Source organism: Bactrocera dorsalis, chromosome 5 (genome assembly GCF_023373825.1).
Source record: "Bactrocera dorsalis isolate Fly_Bdor chromosome 5, ASM2337382v1, whole genome shotgun sequence".
Lineage (NCBI taxonomy): Eukaryota > Metazoa > Arthropoda > Insecta > Diptera > Tephritidae > Bactrocera > Bactrocera dorsalis.
Window position 1 is genome coordinate 51,559,517 of NC_064307.1, and position 15,646 is coordinate 51,575,162.

A 15,646-nucleotide genomic window follows, 5' to 3' on the forward strand; every position below is an offset into this window, starting at 1 on the left:
TGATAAGATGCACTTTTCTAGCTTAAACGACGTGTCACTCTCACAGTCACCCTATGCTTTCAATGCAACAAATACTTTCATTTCTCCAAATTTTCAAAAATAGTATTTAAAAATTCCAATTCGGGCAAAAATTCCTGCAAATTGTGTCAAAAGTGTAGAAGATATAGGGCGAAAATGGGTTTTTTCTATGGCTTTTAAAAAGATGACTTGTAAATTTACTATCAATTTCCTCAAAAACCGTATTGTGAGAATTTTGGAACTTCAGAATTTGCATGTCTTCTAGTTCCTAAATTGTATATACTTAATATCGAAGATATTTTGTAAAAATTCACTTTTGTTCGAACCAACTCATGAAACTTGTAGGTAGGTAGATAAAGGGGGGCCCGGAGTTGTAGATACGCCACTGCATCTGAAGACCAACAAGGCAGCGGGGTTGATGGATTGCCGGCTAAGCTATCTAAATACGGGGGCGAAGGAGCGTGCATAAGCTTCTTGTAGAATATTGTAAAGTATGCCCAACGATTAGAGTTTAAGTGTTCTATGGCCAATTCCCAAAATGGGAGATCCCAGAATCTGCGCCAACTACCGTGGAATAGCCTCCCCGACATCGCATATAAGGTTCTATAGAGTATATTTTGTGAAAAATTAAAGTACGAAAAGAAGCTGCCTTTATGCCGATTTGTCTGAATTTAGTATCCTCTCAAAACTAATACGGCTGTGTAAATTGACGTTGAGCAATACCAAAAGCTTTGTCAGGATCGAGAAGGTCCTCTCCAAGCCGTTTGATATCTAATGAGGTTTTCGGCAAAGGGACTCTCTATCATGAGACTTCTTCACTATCTTCTACAAGAGTGTACAACTGCTGGAGTACGCCAACGATATTGATATCATTGGCCTTATCAACCGCGCCGTTAGTTCTGCTTCCGCCAGGTTTGGACAAAGCAGTGAAGTAAATGGGTCTGGAAATGAATGGGGAGATGACGGAATATTGGATAGTCGAAAAAGCCTTTTCGTATTTTGTCAATATATATCGTTGCAGTCGTAAATATCTAATCTATCACATATGTATGTATTTCATAAGAAAAGCCTGTGAAAATTACTTGTCGCAGTTTTTCACCGAGAAACCAGAAAATTTTTACACTGATGGAATCATGTCTCCTGTCGCACTGGTAAATTGGCTCCCACAGTCATAATTTCGATGTCGTTGATAATTTCGTTTACCTTGGAACCCGTATTAACATCAACCTCGAAAGCCAACGCAAAATAACTTTTCCCAACAGGTGCTACTACGGACTGAGTAAACTATTGAGAAGTAAGGTCCTCTCTCGAGGAACAAAGACTAACAAGTCTTTCATCATCCTCGTTCTATTATATGGTGTAGAGGCATGGCCGATGACAACATCTGATGAGTTGATGTTACAAGTTTTCGAGAGAAGAGCTCTGCAGAAGATTTGTAGCGCAGTCGATGGAACGTTGGGGTGTGCGAGAAATACGACGATATTGCCATAGTTCAGCGAATTAAGAGACTGGCTATGCTGTCTAGGTCATGTCTTCCGAATGGATGGATACACACCGGAGGAAGTGGAAGACCTCCACTCCGTTAGAGATACCATGTGGAGAAAGACTTGGCTCCACTTGGAATCTTCAATTAGCGTTAAGCAGCGATAAAGATGTAAACTCGGTTATAACCACGTAAGCGTAGTCTACGCCAATAAAGAAGAAAATTATATATTTTTTTATTTCCACAAATTTTTATGAGCTTGAGAAAAAACATTTCAATGTTATCGCTTTTAACGCTCGCTTGTTACAACATATGTATAGTAAAATAAATACTTTTGACTTCAAAAACTTTAAAAAAGAACTTAAGCTCGTAAACGTATTGAATTGCCTTACCACTTTCAACTTCGCTTTGTTTGAGAAATATTCACGGTGCTTGCACCTGCTCTTAAAAAATGAAGAAGTGTTTACGACCTCTAAGATATTTTTAGAAAGACCCGAAAGATTTCCAGAAAAAACTGCTTTATGAGTAAGCAACCACTGTGCAGTGAGTTCCTGCAATGCATTAAAAATAAATTATAAATCTCAAGTACGCTCTGGTTTTATTGCGATACTTTATCATAGACGGATTGTAGTAGTTAGCAGTATGAATTTATTTTCATCCAAAAGCCTCTTCTAAAAAGGATTGTACTTGTTTCTTAGGATTCGAATTTCCATTTTTAATATTTTTACCCTCGTTCGAATTTTATTAATCTTACATTAAAGAGAGATTAAGCGGATTTTGTTTTCAAAACTTACCTCAATTTTTCCTTTAAATGTCTCCATATATATATATGTATACATACTTATGTACATACATATGTATATGTAATGAAATGAAAAATTTTTGTTTTCAAATTTTTGATTTTCCTTTTATTTTCATCATTTATTTGTATTCACTTTTATATACTGAAGTCTAAATTTGTTATCAATATCGTCAGCCTAATAATCGTGTTTAATCCTCTTACATAACCGAAAACCATAATCCGCATAATGATTTACCATTGCAATGGCTACAAATTGCAATTCATGCTTTATTTTAATGAAGTCTATATTTTATTGATTAATTTATCAAATATTACTGTTTAATAAATTTTATTTATTTCCATTGCTGTGGCATTAACATTTCATAAATGCATAAATTCATAGCTTACTTTGCGATTTCAAGAGAACTTTTTGGTTTGTTGTTAATTCGAAAATAAAGATAATAAAATAATCCTTTGATATTTATAGCTCATAGTCATATAATATAATTCAAATGAGTAAATTTTTTTTTTAGCTAAATTTTTTTGGTATAATTTTTTTATATAAAATATTTTTCAAATAAATACTTATTTGTAAATTTGATATAAATATTTTATGTTTCAAATTAATAAGAAAAGAATTATTATTTTTATTTAAGTTTTATATAAATTATAATATTGTACAAATTAGTATTTATCTGCTTTTCACAAAAATAATTTTACGTTTTTAACCTTTAAATTCACCTGGATTTTATTAATTACACACATCATTAATGTTTTTTAGTGTCTGTACTTTTAATTCAAAACGCCACTCCACTGATACTTTATTCTTAGCCTATTTACCGTTATGCCATAGATGCATACAATTGCAATGGTGATTCTTATTAAATTAGATTTATATTTTTGTTTTTGTTGTTTGTGTATGTACAAAACTATGAGTGCTGTGGTAGTTGTTGTTCTTTAATTTTCCTATAATATTTAGTAGCTACATTTCATATATGTAAATATGTATGTATGTATATTAATATTTGTTCGTAATTTGCTCTTGAGTAGAAAAATTCCTTTCGCTTCATGCTAATCGTATATTCATTATTAATGCGAGCACAAATTTACATACAGATTTAGATTTTAAGACCTTGCGACTTAGTTGCCTAAATTTATTCGTTTCAAATCATGCACATTTCAAAATTGAGCGCAGCGTTTAAGACCGCTCTCAATTCCACAATCCAATTTCGTGGTGGTGATCCTTAATGCCTATGGAGTAGTGAGTTTGCGTACAAATTTTCCTTATTCTTTTTTATTTTGTTTGTGATCTTATGCTATATAGTGTATGTATATGTGAAATTGTGTCTATATACAATTCCTGTTTGAATTAGTTGGTTAGAGTCGCGGGAGAATAAAGGACACTGTAGAAGTGATGTGAATTACGGTTTCTGTATGTAGTGGTATTCATATATTGAGTCGTTGAATTTGGCATATATGTATGTATCTAATTTTAGGTTAAGTATGTGAAAGGTATTTTTACAAAAATTTCTCCGTGGCGGAATGGACTTATGACGTTGCGCCCAAACATGTACATATGTATAGTGGCTGGCGAAATTAACATTTACATATGTTCATTTAAGTTTTGTTTTACATTTTACTTTAATTCTTTTACGTTACTTAAACTAGTTTGATTTACAATAAAAACAACAACATTATAAATTTTTTTGGTATATATATGATTTTAATCATTTTAGTCTTACATTAGTTTTAGTTGCTTTAAAAAGTATGAAATTCGTTTACTCATTGTTTATTCATTAATAAATACACTAGTTTCATATAATTTTTTGTCCAGATATTTATTTAAAAATTTCCAACTATTATTACGGTTAATTCTAGCAAAGAAGCTCATATTTGACAATTTCCGACATATTATACATACTTTACAAAATTAAAGCTAACAAAGAAATTATTACTTTTTACCTGTCAAAAATTATTTTTAATTTAGCAACTCATTGCTACGAAAAGAGAATTTAAAATGCACTGTTAGAGCAGAAAACAAAAAAAAAAGAAGGGATTCAACGGAGCACGTACAGTGGTGAATATATGTACCGAGCGCCCGCTTTGTATACATTCACCCATTACAACAACAAATTAATTCAGTTTTGCTATTACTTTTCTCAACTCCTTCAGTTTTTCACCTCATTCAAAGCACCGTTTTTCTTATCCTTTTTCACTAGCGCATAAATCGAAGCGGCCTTGTAGTTGATTGGTCCATAATGTTGACTCTCTAAATCAGCATAGATTAGCTCATCATCGAACTCCGCAGCACTCAGAGGCTAAAGTGTAGGATTTAGTGAGGAAAATAATTTGTATTATCATTGCAGAATTTATTCTTCAACATGCCATTTTATTTTCTGTGATCTTGCAGCAGTATTTGATTAGCAAGCAGCAGATTAAATTGGCATTCACAGTTTCCGCAAGCTTGTTAGTTTTAACAGTTATTATCGGCAGTGAGATTCAAATAAATACAAATAAATGGTATTGTAGGTGATCAGAAATTTTGAAGAGTAAAAGTATATGCCTAATAGAGTACCGAAAGTTAAACACTCCAAATTATAGTATAGTATGAATATATTGAAGCCAAATCCTCCTCAAAAGTTACATTATTTTTTCACTGATCCATTGTTGCTATTTTCTTAAAAAGCAAGTAATTCGAAGTACCTAGATATATAAAGAAATTCCAGAACTGGTCCAATGAACGCATTATAATGGGAATAAAATAATCCGGAAATAATATATGTATAAATGGTACATATGGAAACGGTGGTCCACGGACATATGTCAATTGTTATTTGTCCAAAAAACTATATTTTAATCACCTCGGCAATGCGTATTACAAAAAACGCATCTTTTGTGAATCGGACAAGAGACAAGTGATCATTAAGAAAAATCTATCTTCAGAGAGTAAGAGTTAGTTGCGTATATTTTGAGCAGTGATATCATGAACTATTCACTTTCAAATTCGACTGAAAACATGATTTCTACAAACGGTGAATAGTTCCATAGTAACGTCAAAGATCGATGATATGAACTTAGAAGAACTTTGCAGCTTCAAATTTCTAATTGAGTTTTTGAAACCCTTTCCTTGTGCCATGCGGGAAATAAGGACAGGTGGAACTATACATATTTTTAAATATAAATTGCCGCATAATTCATGCGGTTCTATGCATATTTTCATTGTTCTTTAGAAATAGGAAATTATTAGAAGTTTAAAAAAAATGCAAATCATCAACAAGATATTTTGCGAATTAAGCTTCTTATGACAACTATATATAAAGCCTTAATGGAAAGCTTTCACTAAAGCCCATAACTCAAGTGAAACTGCAAATTACATTAAAGCAATCGAAGCGCTGAGTGTGTGTTAGTATTGCCAAATTTTTTATTAATTCTAAGACTTTGGAAGCTATCGGAAGGAATTTATTTTTCTGTCGTGCAGTGCGCTCTTAAGAACTTAGAATGAAATTTTGATAACCTATTTTTTAAATCGAAAATAATTGTAAATAGATATTTTATGTATATCATCGGATTAGTTAAAACGCAACAAATGTGTATATGAGCAATGAAATGTGTGGTGAAAGTACTCAACGAGAGAATATGAATGTGATAGGTGAAATATGAAACCGAAACGAAATGCACAAGAAAAAAAATCAAGAATTTGATTTTCTTTGAAAAATAAAGATATAAATTTGGAAATTTAACTGAATTACAACAAATAATTTCATAAATCTCAAAAAGCATGTAAAACAATAAATTGTATAGAGTACGTATAACTGTACATACAAGTATACAAAAATGCAAAACAGCAAGCTGACGACAGAAAAACAAACGAGTTTTTAAATGAAATTGGACTTGCCACAACTTTTTAATGCTAAACAAAACATCTCAAATTCTACTGATTTTTAAGTATTTACGTTATTTGCAAGCTAAGAAATATTTGATTTCGATTTACCTCTCCGAAAATATCTCAACATTTCAATGCACCTTAGTTTACAGTTATACAGGTATGTTTGTAGTTAGAAGACAATTATGTACATTTGTATGAAAGTTTTGTTGTTCAAGTGCAATGTTTATTTATTTTTTTGCGTTTTTGTATTGTATCTTGCAAAAATACTTTTCGTCTTTGTGTTAGAAAATGTACGTGTTACTGCCTTTATAGGGATCTTCAAAATCGGACACTTGCTATAATGAGATACGAAGATAAATTAATATTCAGTATTTTCTTAGTATTTAGTTTTGATCTGTTTTGTTTTTTTTTTCTTTTAACAAAAATTAAAGTTTCGAAGTATTAATGTGATGTGAAGAAGTGTATGTATGAAATTGTTTGTAATAGTGTTGGTAATTTTAGACTTCGGTTGATTGGGCAAACTTTTCTGTTTGAGGCGACTCAAGTGAGCAACCGAAATCTGAATGCTGAAATATTTTCATAAAAAATTATTTTGTAGTGGTAAATGAGAACGATTACAATATTGAAAATTTCGATAATTTTTTCCTTAAAAATGACTAACTTTCTCGCCGTGAATCTTCGTTGATTTATTTCTGAACGTGTTCTTTGATGGAAAGCTGAAAGCTAATGAACTAACTTATTATTACTATAATTGCACTGTAATGGTAAATAACCGTTAAATAAAAAACTAAGGTTAGCTTACTAGTTAAATATGTCAAGTTTTCCTAACTTTAAAGGCCTATGGATGATATCATTTATTAAAAACTTTTATATCTTACCATTCTATGACCTTTTCAGACTGTCTTAATATTATAAATTTATAAAGTATTAAATTTAGTGAATGATTTCTAATGGGTTTACATAAATCCATTTATTTCCATTGCTTGCCTATTACCATCTCGAGAAAATGTTTAAAACAATTTGTAAAATATAAGCCAATCCTCTAAACATTACGGGGAAACCTTTTGGAGAGCTTTAGCTGCAAAGTGAGCTTTTGGAATAATGAAATATTTCTGCCGACTAAAGCATTGGAATTTCCTAATAGATTTAATTATTTGCATGCCGAAAAAGGGGCGAACTCTTCAAAAGTTTTTTTATTTCATCATCAGCTGTTTAAAGTAGTTAAGTAACATTCCGTTTTCATCTAGAAGAGATCATAGAATTATTGGTATTGCTCGTTTTAATACCATGAAAGTGGCAAAATTAGCTTATGCGAAGTTTCATATCAATACTAAAGAAAGTTGTTCGGCCTCACGAATACCGACGTTATAAAATTATGTTTAAAGAACAGTGAAGTAAATATTTCACTTCATCTGACTGCTTTTAGATTTTCTAGGGTGAAATTATGCATCACTGTGCAGCAAACTAAATAAAAGTCTTGACTCATTGCAGTTGAAGAGACTTTCACAAAAGCTCTATTGATTAGTGTCGTAATAATTAGCTTTAAGAAGGATCTTCAATTAGTTTGCAAGGGGTTGAGGTGTTCCATATTGATATTTAATTTTTTGCTTCAAAACATAACAAGAATATAAATTGCTTCGTGTGGCGGAGCTTAACTGGGTAAAAATATTATTCCTAATAAGTTGTAGAATGATAAATACGAATATGGTTTTTCATTAAATAATGTATATTAGGATAATAAAAAATTGCCATGAGCCATGATATTTTATTTGTAAAATGAGGCAATCGCAAAATAATTTTAATCATTTAATTCAAATATTAAAAAATATAACTTTAAAAATTTACTTGGAAATTCACTATGTATATTTTAAATTGTATAACTTTTTTTCAAATTTTATAAAGAGCTGATTTACTAATTTACCAAAATAACTTAAATAAATAGAATAATATTAATAAGCTGATTTATAAACCGTTTAGTTTAAAAATAATTTATTCTTTAAAAAGAAATATGTAAATAATGTCATTTAAACGTATTTAAAATTTTTGGGATGATTGCAAATAAATTATTATTTTTAACTGTAACGTTTCATTAAATTTTTCGTGGAAAATTAAATAACAATTTACCATACAATAAAATATATTAAGTTCAAAAGCATTTTGAAAACTGATGACTAAATATACAATAAATTAATAAATAATTAAATACAAACAATATACGAGTACTAACTAATTGAAGTTAAATTATCTTTTATTTAATTAAATAAATAGTTATTTTAATATTAATTTTATTAAGCAAATAACGGTATAATATTGACTAAATTGTCACTTCCTTCAATAAAATTATATGAAACTGTAGTTTGCGTATTCAAAAGTACACCACATGAATATATTTTGATGTGCACTTTTGACGTTTCACACACAATTTAATAAGTCATAAGTCTGCTGCTTACACTAAAACTATCAGCTGGATTTACTCTTGTTACATAAGCACAAAGAAATCCTAGTTAAATCAGGGCTGGAGTTTGGTACATTAATATTTTATACAATAAATTTATGTACATATGTATGCATACTATGTTGATTTGATTTTATATTAAGACTAAACTGCTATACATTCATAAATTCAATATCTAAACAAACTGACCTTAATTGTATTTAATTTGGTTTTTAATTTTATCCTTATTTGGATTGAAAAGTACCAACAAACTTAACACGTTGACAGTCATTTACCTACATCTATGTCTATGTATGTAAGTATGTATATATATATGCACTTACAACTAAGTAATTTATACATAACTATGAGTCTATAACTACAACTAAATGCACGTACTTACTCGATTTAACTTATACATGTACGTATGTATGGGCGCTTATTGTCCGAGCTGGACAACGTGCACTTCACACTAAATTGTAATTTTTGGTATTTATTTACAGTTATTACTGGCCAAGCTGTGTTATTTTTGTTGTTTGTATGTATAATGTTGGATGGTTGATGGCTTATAATCCTAATAAAATTCTACGCCAAATTGTAGCATATCAAGAGGCTTTCGCTGTTTGTGGCGTTTAAATGTGCACTTCGCGGTAACTTTGCCGCAGCATGTATTTCACGTGGCCACCATTGCGCCCCGCAGAGAGCACCACGCGAGGCGACTCCGACGTATGTGTGATTGTGCGTTGCTCCTCAGCGGGTTCATTTTCTCCGCTCTTAACAGGCTTGACCACCAGCTCCTCAACGCCATCATCTTCATCGTCGTCCTCGCAGAAGGAATAGCCGAGATCTTCCTCATCGTCGCACTGAGCTTCGAGCGTAGTACTTACCGCGATTTCCTCCACTCTAGCGTCACTATCACTTCGCGGTGCGGTGAAGTCCTGTGATAGAGTTTGGCTGGCGGTTGGGTGATTTTCAACGTCCATTTGGTGTGTCCACTGTTCCGGCAGCGCAAGTTGTTTGTGCAGATTTTGGCGTGTACCCGGTTTGGTGGCATAAATTAACTCGGGATGGTGTTTGGTGAGCGCTTCGAGCGCCTCCAGCGAAGCGGCAGGATTAAGGCTTACATGCGGTAATTGTGCACTTCTAGTGATTTGTTTGATTTCGTCTGAGAGTTCCTCGCTCAATTCAGACTTTTCTTCTTCCTCCTCTGCGCGGCTTTTCTCACTTAACGCTGTTTCTGTTGTCGTGGGGAGGTCGGCTGCCGCTTCGACAGCGTCAACTGGTGATGATATTGGCTTGAAGGTGCGCTGCTCGTGCCAGGAGAGTGGGCGAAAGACTAGCGGTCCACCTTCGGTTGCATATCGTCTGGTTGGACGTGCTGCAACTGCAGTTTCGGCAGTTATGGCGGTTGGTGATTGGCGGAAAGCCATAAGCTCAGCATTGTCGGCTTGAGTCGCGGGTAGCGCATAGTGTTGTAGTTGTTGTCTGTGTTGCATTTGAATACGTAATTGCTGCAATTGGCAGTGACGCAGTGTGCCGGCGACCGTTTGCGAAGGCTGGAAGTGGAAAGTATGATATTTGCGTAGCGGCAACTTAACTGGTCGACGTCCTAGATAATCGCCGTGTGCGGCATATGCGGCTGTTGTTGTTTTTGCACTTTGAACATCTTCGACATGTGGCAGCATTGCTTTCGCGCTGACATCGGCCTCGCCAGCAACATTCGCGTCACACGTGCGGTCTTCTGTGGTGGCAGTCTCCTTAGTAACAACAACAATATTCCTCTCATCAGCATTACCACCCAAAGGTACTAATCTGCGTCGTTGCTGTTGGAACATTGCAACATCCTTGTTGTTGTGCTCGTCAACATCCTCATCGTCGTTGTCACCGTGCTCTTTGTTGTTGTTGTGTAATTTTCGCGGGATTAGCAACGATTGTTGATGCTGTTGATGTTTGCGGCTATTGTTGTTGTCATGTTGTTGTTGTAATTTAACTTGCTGTTGCTGATGATGTGCTGCTGCTGTTGTTGTTGCCTCGGGCGCATTGCTAGCACATTTGGCACGATAATTGTGGGCGTGTGCTTGGCAATCGGTAGCGCCGTTGTTGCAGCTGTTGTTGGCGGCGCGCCTGCTGTAGGTGATATAGCGGATATGTGCGTAGGGGTCGCTGATAGTCTTTCGTCGTAGTTTCTTATCTCTGCCGTGGGCACTGTACCCGTCGGCGGAGGCGGCGGTGATGGCAACGCAGCCGGTCGCTGTTGCACCGCGTTCGCTTGCTAGAAATGGATTAGTGACGCCAATAGCATAATGCTGTTAGTTAGTGTTTTAGGATTATTGAGGTTTCAAGCAAAGACATAATTGTCAGGTTAATTGTAGCATGCAACACATTTACACACGCGCCCATATGAATAATGAAGGCGGTTGTTTGGGAACATAAGGTCGCAAATAACATATGAGTCGGTGGGTGTTGCAAGAACCAGTATTAAAGATGATGTGGATGATTAGCGCAAATAAACAACGAAATATGAAATGGAAAAGCAAAAATCAAATTAAGTAAAAACAAAATGTATACACATAAGCTTCACGGAATCGTGTATTTATAAAATTGTAATAAAAATGTTTAAAATAATTGCTTCAGAGCATAATAGTTTTGTTTACCTAACGGTTGTTTGTATCACCTAAAAAATCGGGTTAGATATAGTGATCAGGACGACGAGACAAGTTGAAATCTGGAAGTCCGTCTGTTCGCTTGCGATAGCGATAACTTCAGTAAGAACTAAATTTTTAAAGGAACCTAGAACACGTGTTCCCTTGCAAAACAGTGAAAACGAATTCGTAGATGTCACGCCTACAAAACGTATTTAATCGATAACCTAAAAACGCCATAACTAAGCTCTAAATTAACAAATAAAACTGTACAGAGGATTGCAGTAGCAGGGCGACCTGTGGGCTAACAACTTTGAAAAAATATATGTGTGCCCCCGCCCTCTAAACGACTAATGCTACAATAACTAAAGTCGCTTAGAACAATTTCTATATGAACCTCTATCGGCAGTGTAAAAATGCATGAAATAAAAATAACGGTTTTGTTAGAATTCAATTTCACATCCAACATGATTCAGGAAAGAATATTTGATTTTAGGAGCAAAATTGTAATAGCCTAGGAGCATGCTATGAAAGCCTTTGACCTAATAATATTCCAAAATTTTAGAATTCCTATGGCGAATCTATAGAAAATTTTAAATTTTAAACGCAAATCACTTCAGTTCAGTGTAAACGCAAAGCTAATACTATAAAAGAAGCCATTAGATGATGTCAGCCTACTTGGGAATTAACTAATTACACTGATAATATCCAACAAACAGGAAGGTCCCCAGTTAGAATAGATTTTAAATTTGTTTGTATCTAGTTTTTCAAATAGGTGGTGAACCCACTAAAAGCGTGAATGACAGGAAACTCTCTTAAAAACTGTCTTAAACTAAAGATTTTCAAAGATTTTACAATGGGGCTTTCAGTATAGACCATATTTGCCAAATATAGTGTCGTCGTTTGTATATATATATAAAAATAAAATACTATATAAAATCGAAGAATATGTTCAAAACGACTTCTTATGAAATCTATATGTAAAACCCTTAAAGACAGTGAATTTCCTAAAATGAAACAAGTCCTGTTTTAAACAACACCAAAGAAATGAATATTTTCATATTTAAAAGATATTTTTTCGATCACCGGGGAACGGACTAGTTAAGGCTACCGATGACGTATTAATTTGGGCAGTTGATTGAACCCATGGATCAAACCTATTAGGCATGTGAACCCTCGTTACCGGAATTGCCTTTAGAGTAAAAATATTCATACTAAAACGGAATCTGACAATCTTTAAAACGGAATGATATTTTCGATGCTGTTTCTTTATTGATTGATTATAAATTTTACTCAATCCAATTATTTAAAAGTTGACAACTCTTCTCCAAAATAGTTCCGTAGGCTACAATTCTTAAAAATCTCCAGTTAAACTTGAGGCAATGACTAAGCCATACTTTCATTGCTTCGTTTTTGGTCAGTTCGGGTTGCTTAAATCATTTTAATAACTTTAAGAAAAAAAGTGATCAATTAGGAAATTTCGTTAAGAATAACTAAATATGTATATACTAAAAAAACTAAGCTAAGAGTATATCTACACCAGATGAAAAACTATACACGGCCAATAAGACATGGGTCAATTAAAAATGCTTTCTTTTACATATGGTCGTCATCCTAGCGAAAAAATGTTATATCCACGAGCAGTAAAATATTTAACTCTTATGAAATACATAAGTTCATCAAAACAATAAAAAATAATAACTTTTAAATACAGGTTCACAAACTACAGTTATATAGCGTCTTTCAAGCAAAATCTATAGCATTAGTACAATAAAACTACAAACCTCAATTCCTGTAACGGATCCCGCTGGCGCTAACATGCCTTGTTGTTTTTTACAACGACGCGTTCCACTGGCACTCACCGTGCTTGCCACACTGAGCGAGGAGGCAGAGTGACGGTGGTGGCCCAGCTGATATTGCTCGTACTCCTCCGGCGTTGTAATTTCGGCGGTTTTTTGATGCAGACCACAACGGGGCGCCGTTAGGCCCACACCCGTCTTCATGAGTGGAGCCACACCTATTAGAGTACCAGTACCGCTACTGTACAATGAATTGCATGAGGACAAGGATGTCGGATCTGTTGAGCCCTGTCCGCCATGGCCGTCATTTTGTGAAGACGAAGCCGACTCATACGAGGAATTGACTAGGTTGGAACTGGGCGAACATGAGCGTTCGAACGCGCTTCCAGGCTGACCATCCACATTCATATAAACGGGCAGCGAGGTACCACTGGCTGTAGCATTCGCAATGTTGCACCTACTGCCGCCAAGTTGACGTAGAGACTTCTTATAATTAACTCCATTGACGAGACTGATGGCGCTGGGACCGCTACTAGCAGAGGACGCGTGTTTCGCTAATTTGTTGCCTTTCGGTGTTTTTGGTGGCGGCGTGCCATTCAGTGCAGCTGCGGTGCGCGTGTTGCCCGGCGGTGGTGGCACCGGCGTAACACACTCATATGAACTATTCGAAATGCCCGAGTCGCTGCGATAGATGCTCAGCCGTTCCGGTTCGATCAAATTGAAATCATCCTTCTGCTGGTGTTGGCGATGGTGATGTTTTTTCTTGTGGCCCGTTTGTCCAGCCGTTGCATGACTAGTGCTTCCGCCGTTGCCGCTAGCCGTAGGCTGCGGATGTAGCAATATGGTGGCTGTGCCACTCATACCGCCAGCGGCGGGCGATGGATGCGCCTCTACGGCGCACTCGTGCACCTGCACTGCGGCCGTACTGTCGCCAGCCAAGTTCTCATAAGCGGGCGGATCGTAGAAGCGCATCAAAGCCGAAGATTTCACCTGGTGGGCGTTGTGTTGGGCGCCCGGGCCGGCGGAGTCAATATCGCCAATGCTACCACCAGCAAAAGAATGATGTCGCTTACACTTGCCACCATTGCTGCTGCTGCCACCGTGCAAAATCACAGACGCGTTCAACAAACCACTCGCCGGTGACTTGTGCACCACATGCGGTGGTTTATGCTTACCGCCACCGCCGGTGAATTTCAGCGAGTAGAATTTCTTATCCTCCATTTTGCCATCCAGTATGGGTTTCCGCTTGCCACTGCGCTGCATCGAACTACTACCAGTTATGTCCAGTATGTGCGGCTGATACGCATTATCCGTCGTGCTACCGCTAGTGTCATATTTTTTAAAATTGCTGATGGCCAAGAATGGGTTGGTGCTGACCGCTGCTGGGATGGGCGCTGGACCAGCACGCGGACTATGACCATCAATTCCGCCCATATCGGTAGCGCTAGCAGCAGCGGTATTACGTTCAACCACCGCGTAGGTGGGGTAGTCATGTTCGATGGCATTCAACAATTGCGCACTGGAAGTGTTATTCGAGGCGCCATTTTTGTTCTTCTGCTGTTGCTGCTGGTGATAATATTCTGTGTAGCTTTTCGGAAAGCAATTATTCAGATTGTATGTAATTTGATGGGGTGCACCGCCGCCGCCGACACTGCCGTTCATATAAGCGCTGCCACCAGGATCTGTATTGCCTGCGCCAACCGTGCCGCCGCCGACGCTGCCGCTGGCCCCATCCGCTGCTGATATCAGCATATGCTGCTGCTGCTGTTGTTGATGTTGTTGGTGATGCGGCAGCATGCCTTTGTTGTGGGAATTCATTGTGTGCGATTGCTGGTGCTGGGGATTCGTTGTTATCACTCGTCCACCGGCACCGACATATTGCATGGTATTGTATTGATGCTGTTGTTGTTGTTGATGATGCTGTTGGTGTTGATGATATTGAAACTGCTGGTCGTACTGGTCCTGCTCGTACTGCTGCTGCAGCTGGTGCTGTTGCGGGCCAATATTTCCATTGAGTCTCTTGGGTCGTGGAGCGACGCGCACCACATTGGTGTTGTTATTAAAATTTGTAAGAGTCGTAGATAACTGCGCGTGTGTGCGGAAAGGCGCGGGAAGTTGTGTTGGTGGTTAGTGATGGTTTAGTCGGTTGATTGCATGTTTTTAGTTGTTGTTGTTTGTTTTCGTTATGCATTGCATTCATGGAAGCGGAGGCGTGTTACATATGGGAGGGTGAAACGAAATCATACGAATGTTTGGATTAGTTTTTGTTATGCATTGAATTTCGAGTGTTATTAGCCTGCTATGTTAGCATATAAATTGAGAATTAGTTACAGCACTAAAATTTAGTATTGTGGTAAACTACTACTTATAATAGTTTGCTTAGAGATTTAAATGCATTTTTGATTGAAATAAAAAACGGTGTATTTATGCTTATGGCGTTAACAAAATTTGATCACAAGTAGAGATTAAGGAAGTGCTTAATTAAAGTTAGTGGTGTTCCACATTCATGATTGCATTGAAAATCGCCAGTTTAAAGAAAGTGAAACATTTTAAGTGTAATTCTGTTATTTTATAACATGAAGTGATTTTGGAAACGTCTTGAA

At 36.1% G+C, this 15,646-nt stretch overlaps 1 protein-coding gene across 8 annotated transcripts in view; it reads right to left on the reverse strand.

The window, feature by feature from the left end:
- Positions 1-2,599: 2,599 nt before the first annotated feature.
- LOC105225255 (hemicentin-1) overlaps positions 2,600-15,646 on the reverse strand; it is a 214,923-nt gene continuing 201,876 nt past the window's right edge. For 3 of the 8 annotated variants that reach the window (XM_049458310.1, XM_049458311.1, XM_049458312.1), the window contains 4 exons: positions 13,029-15,128; positions 9,006-10,908; positions 6,274-6,503; positions 4,462-4,600 (listed from right to left, as the gene is read on the reverse strand). In XM_049458310.1, coding sequence (XP_049314267.1) covers positions 9,235-10,908; positions 13,029-15,128 — 3,774 coding nt within the window. In that variant the 3' untranslated portion in view covers positions 4,462-4,600; positions 6,274-6,503; positions 9,006-9,234. Of the gene's footprint in view, positions 4,601-6,273; positions 6,504-9,005; positions 10,909-13,028; positions 15,129-15,646 lie in introns of those variants that run through there. The other 5 variants (XM_049458313.1, XM_049458315.1, XM_049458316.1 and 2 more) reach the window with 3 other exon arrangements.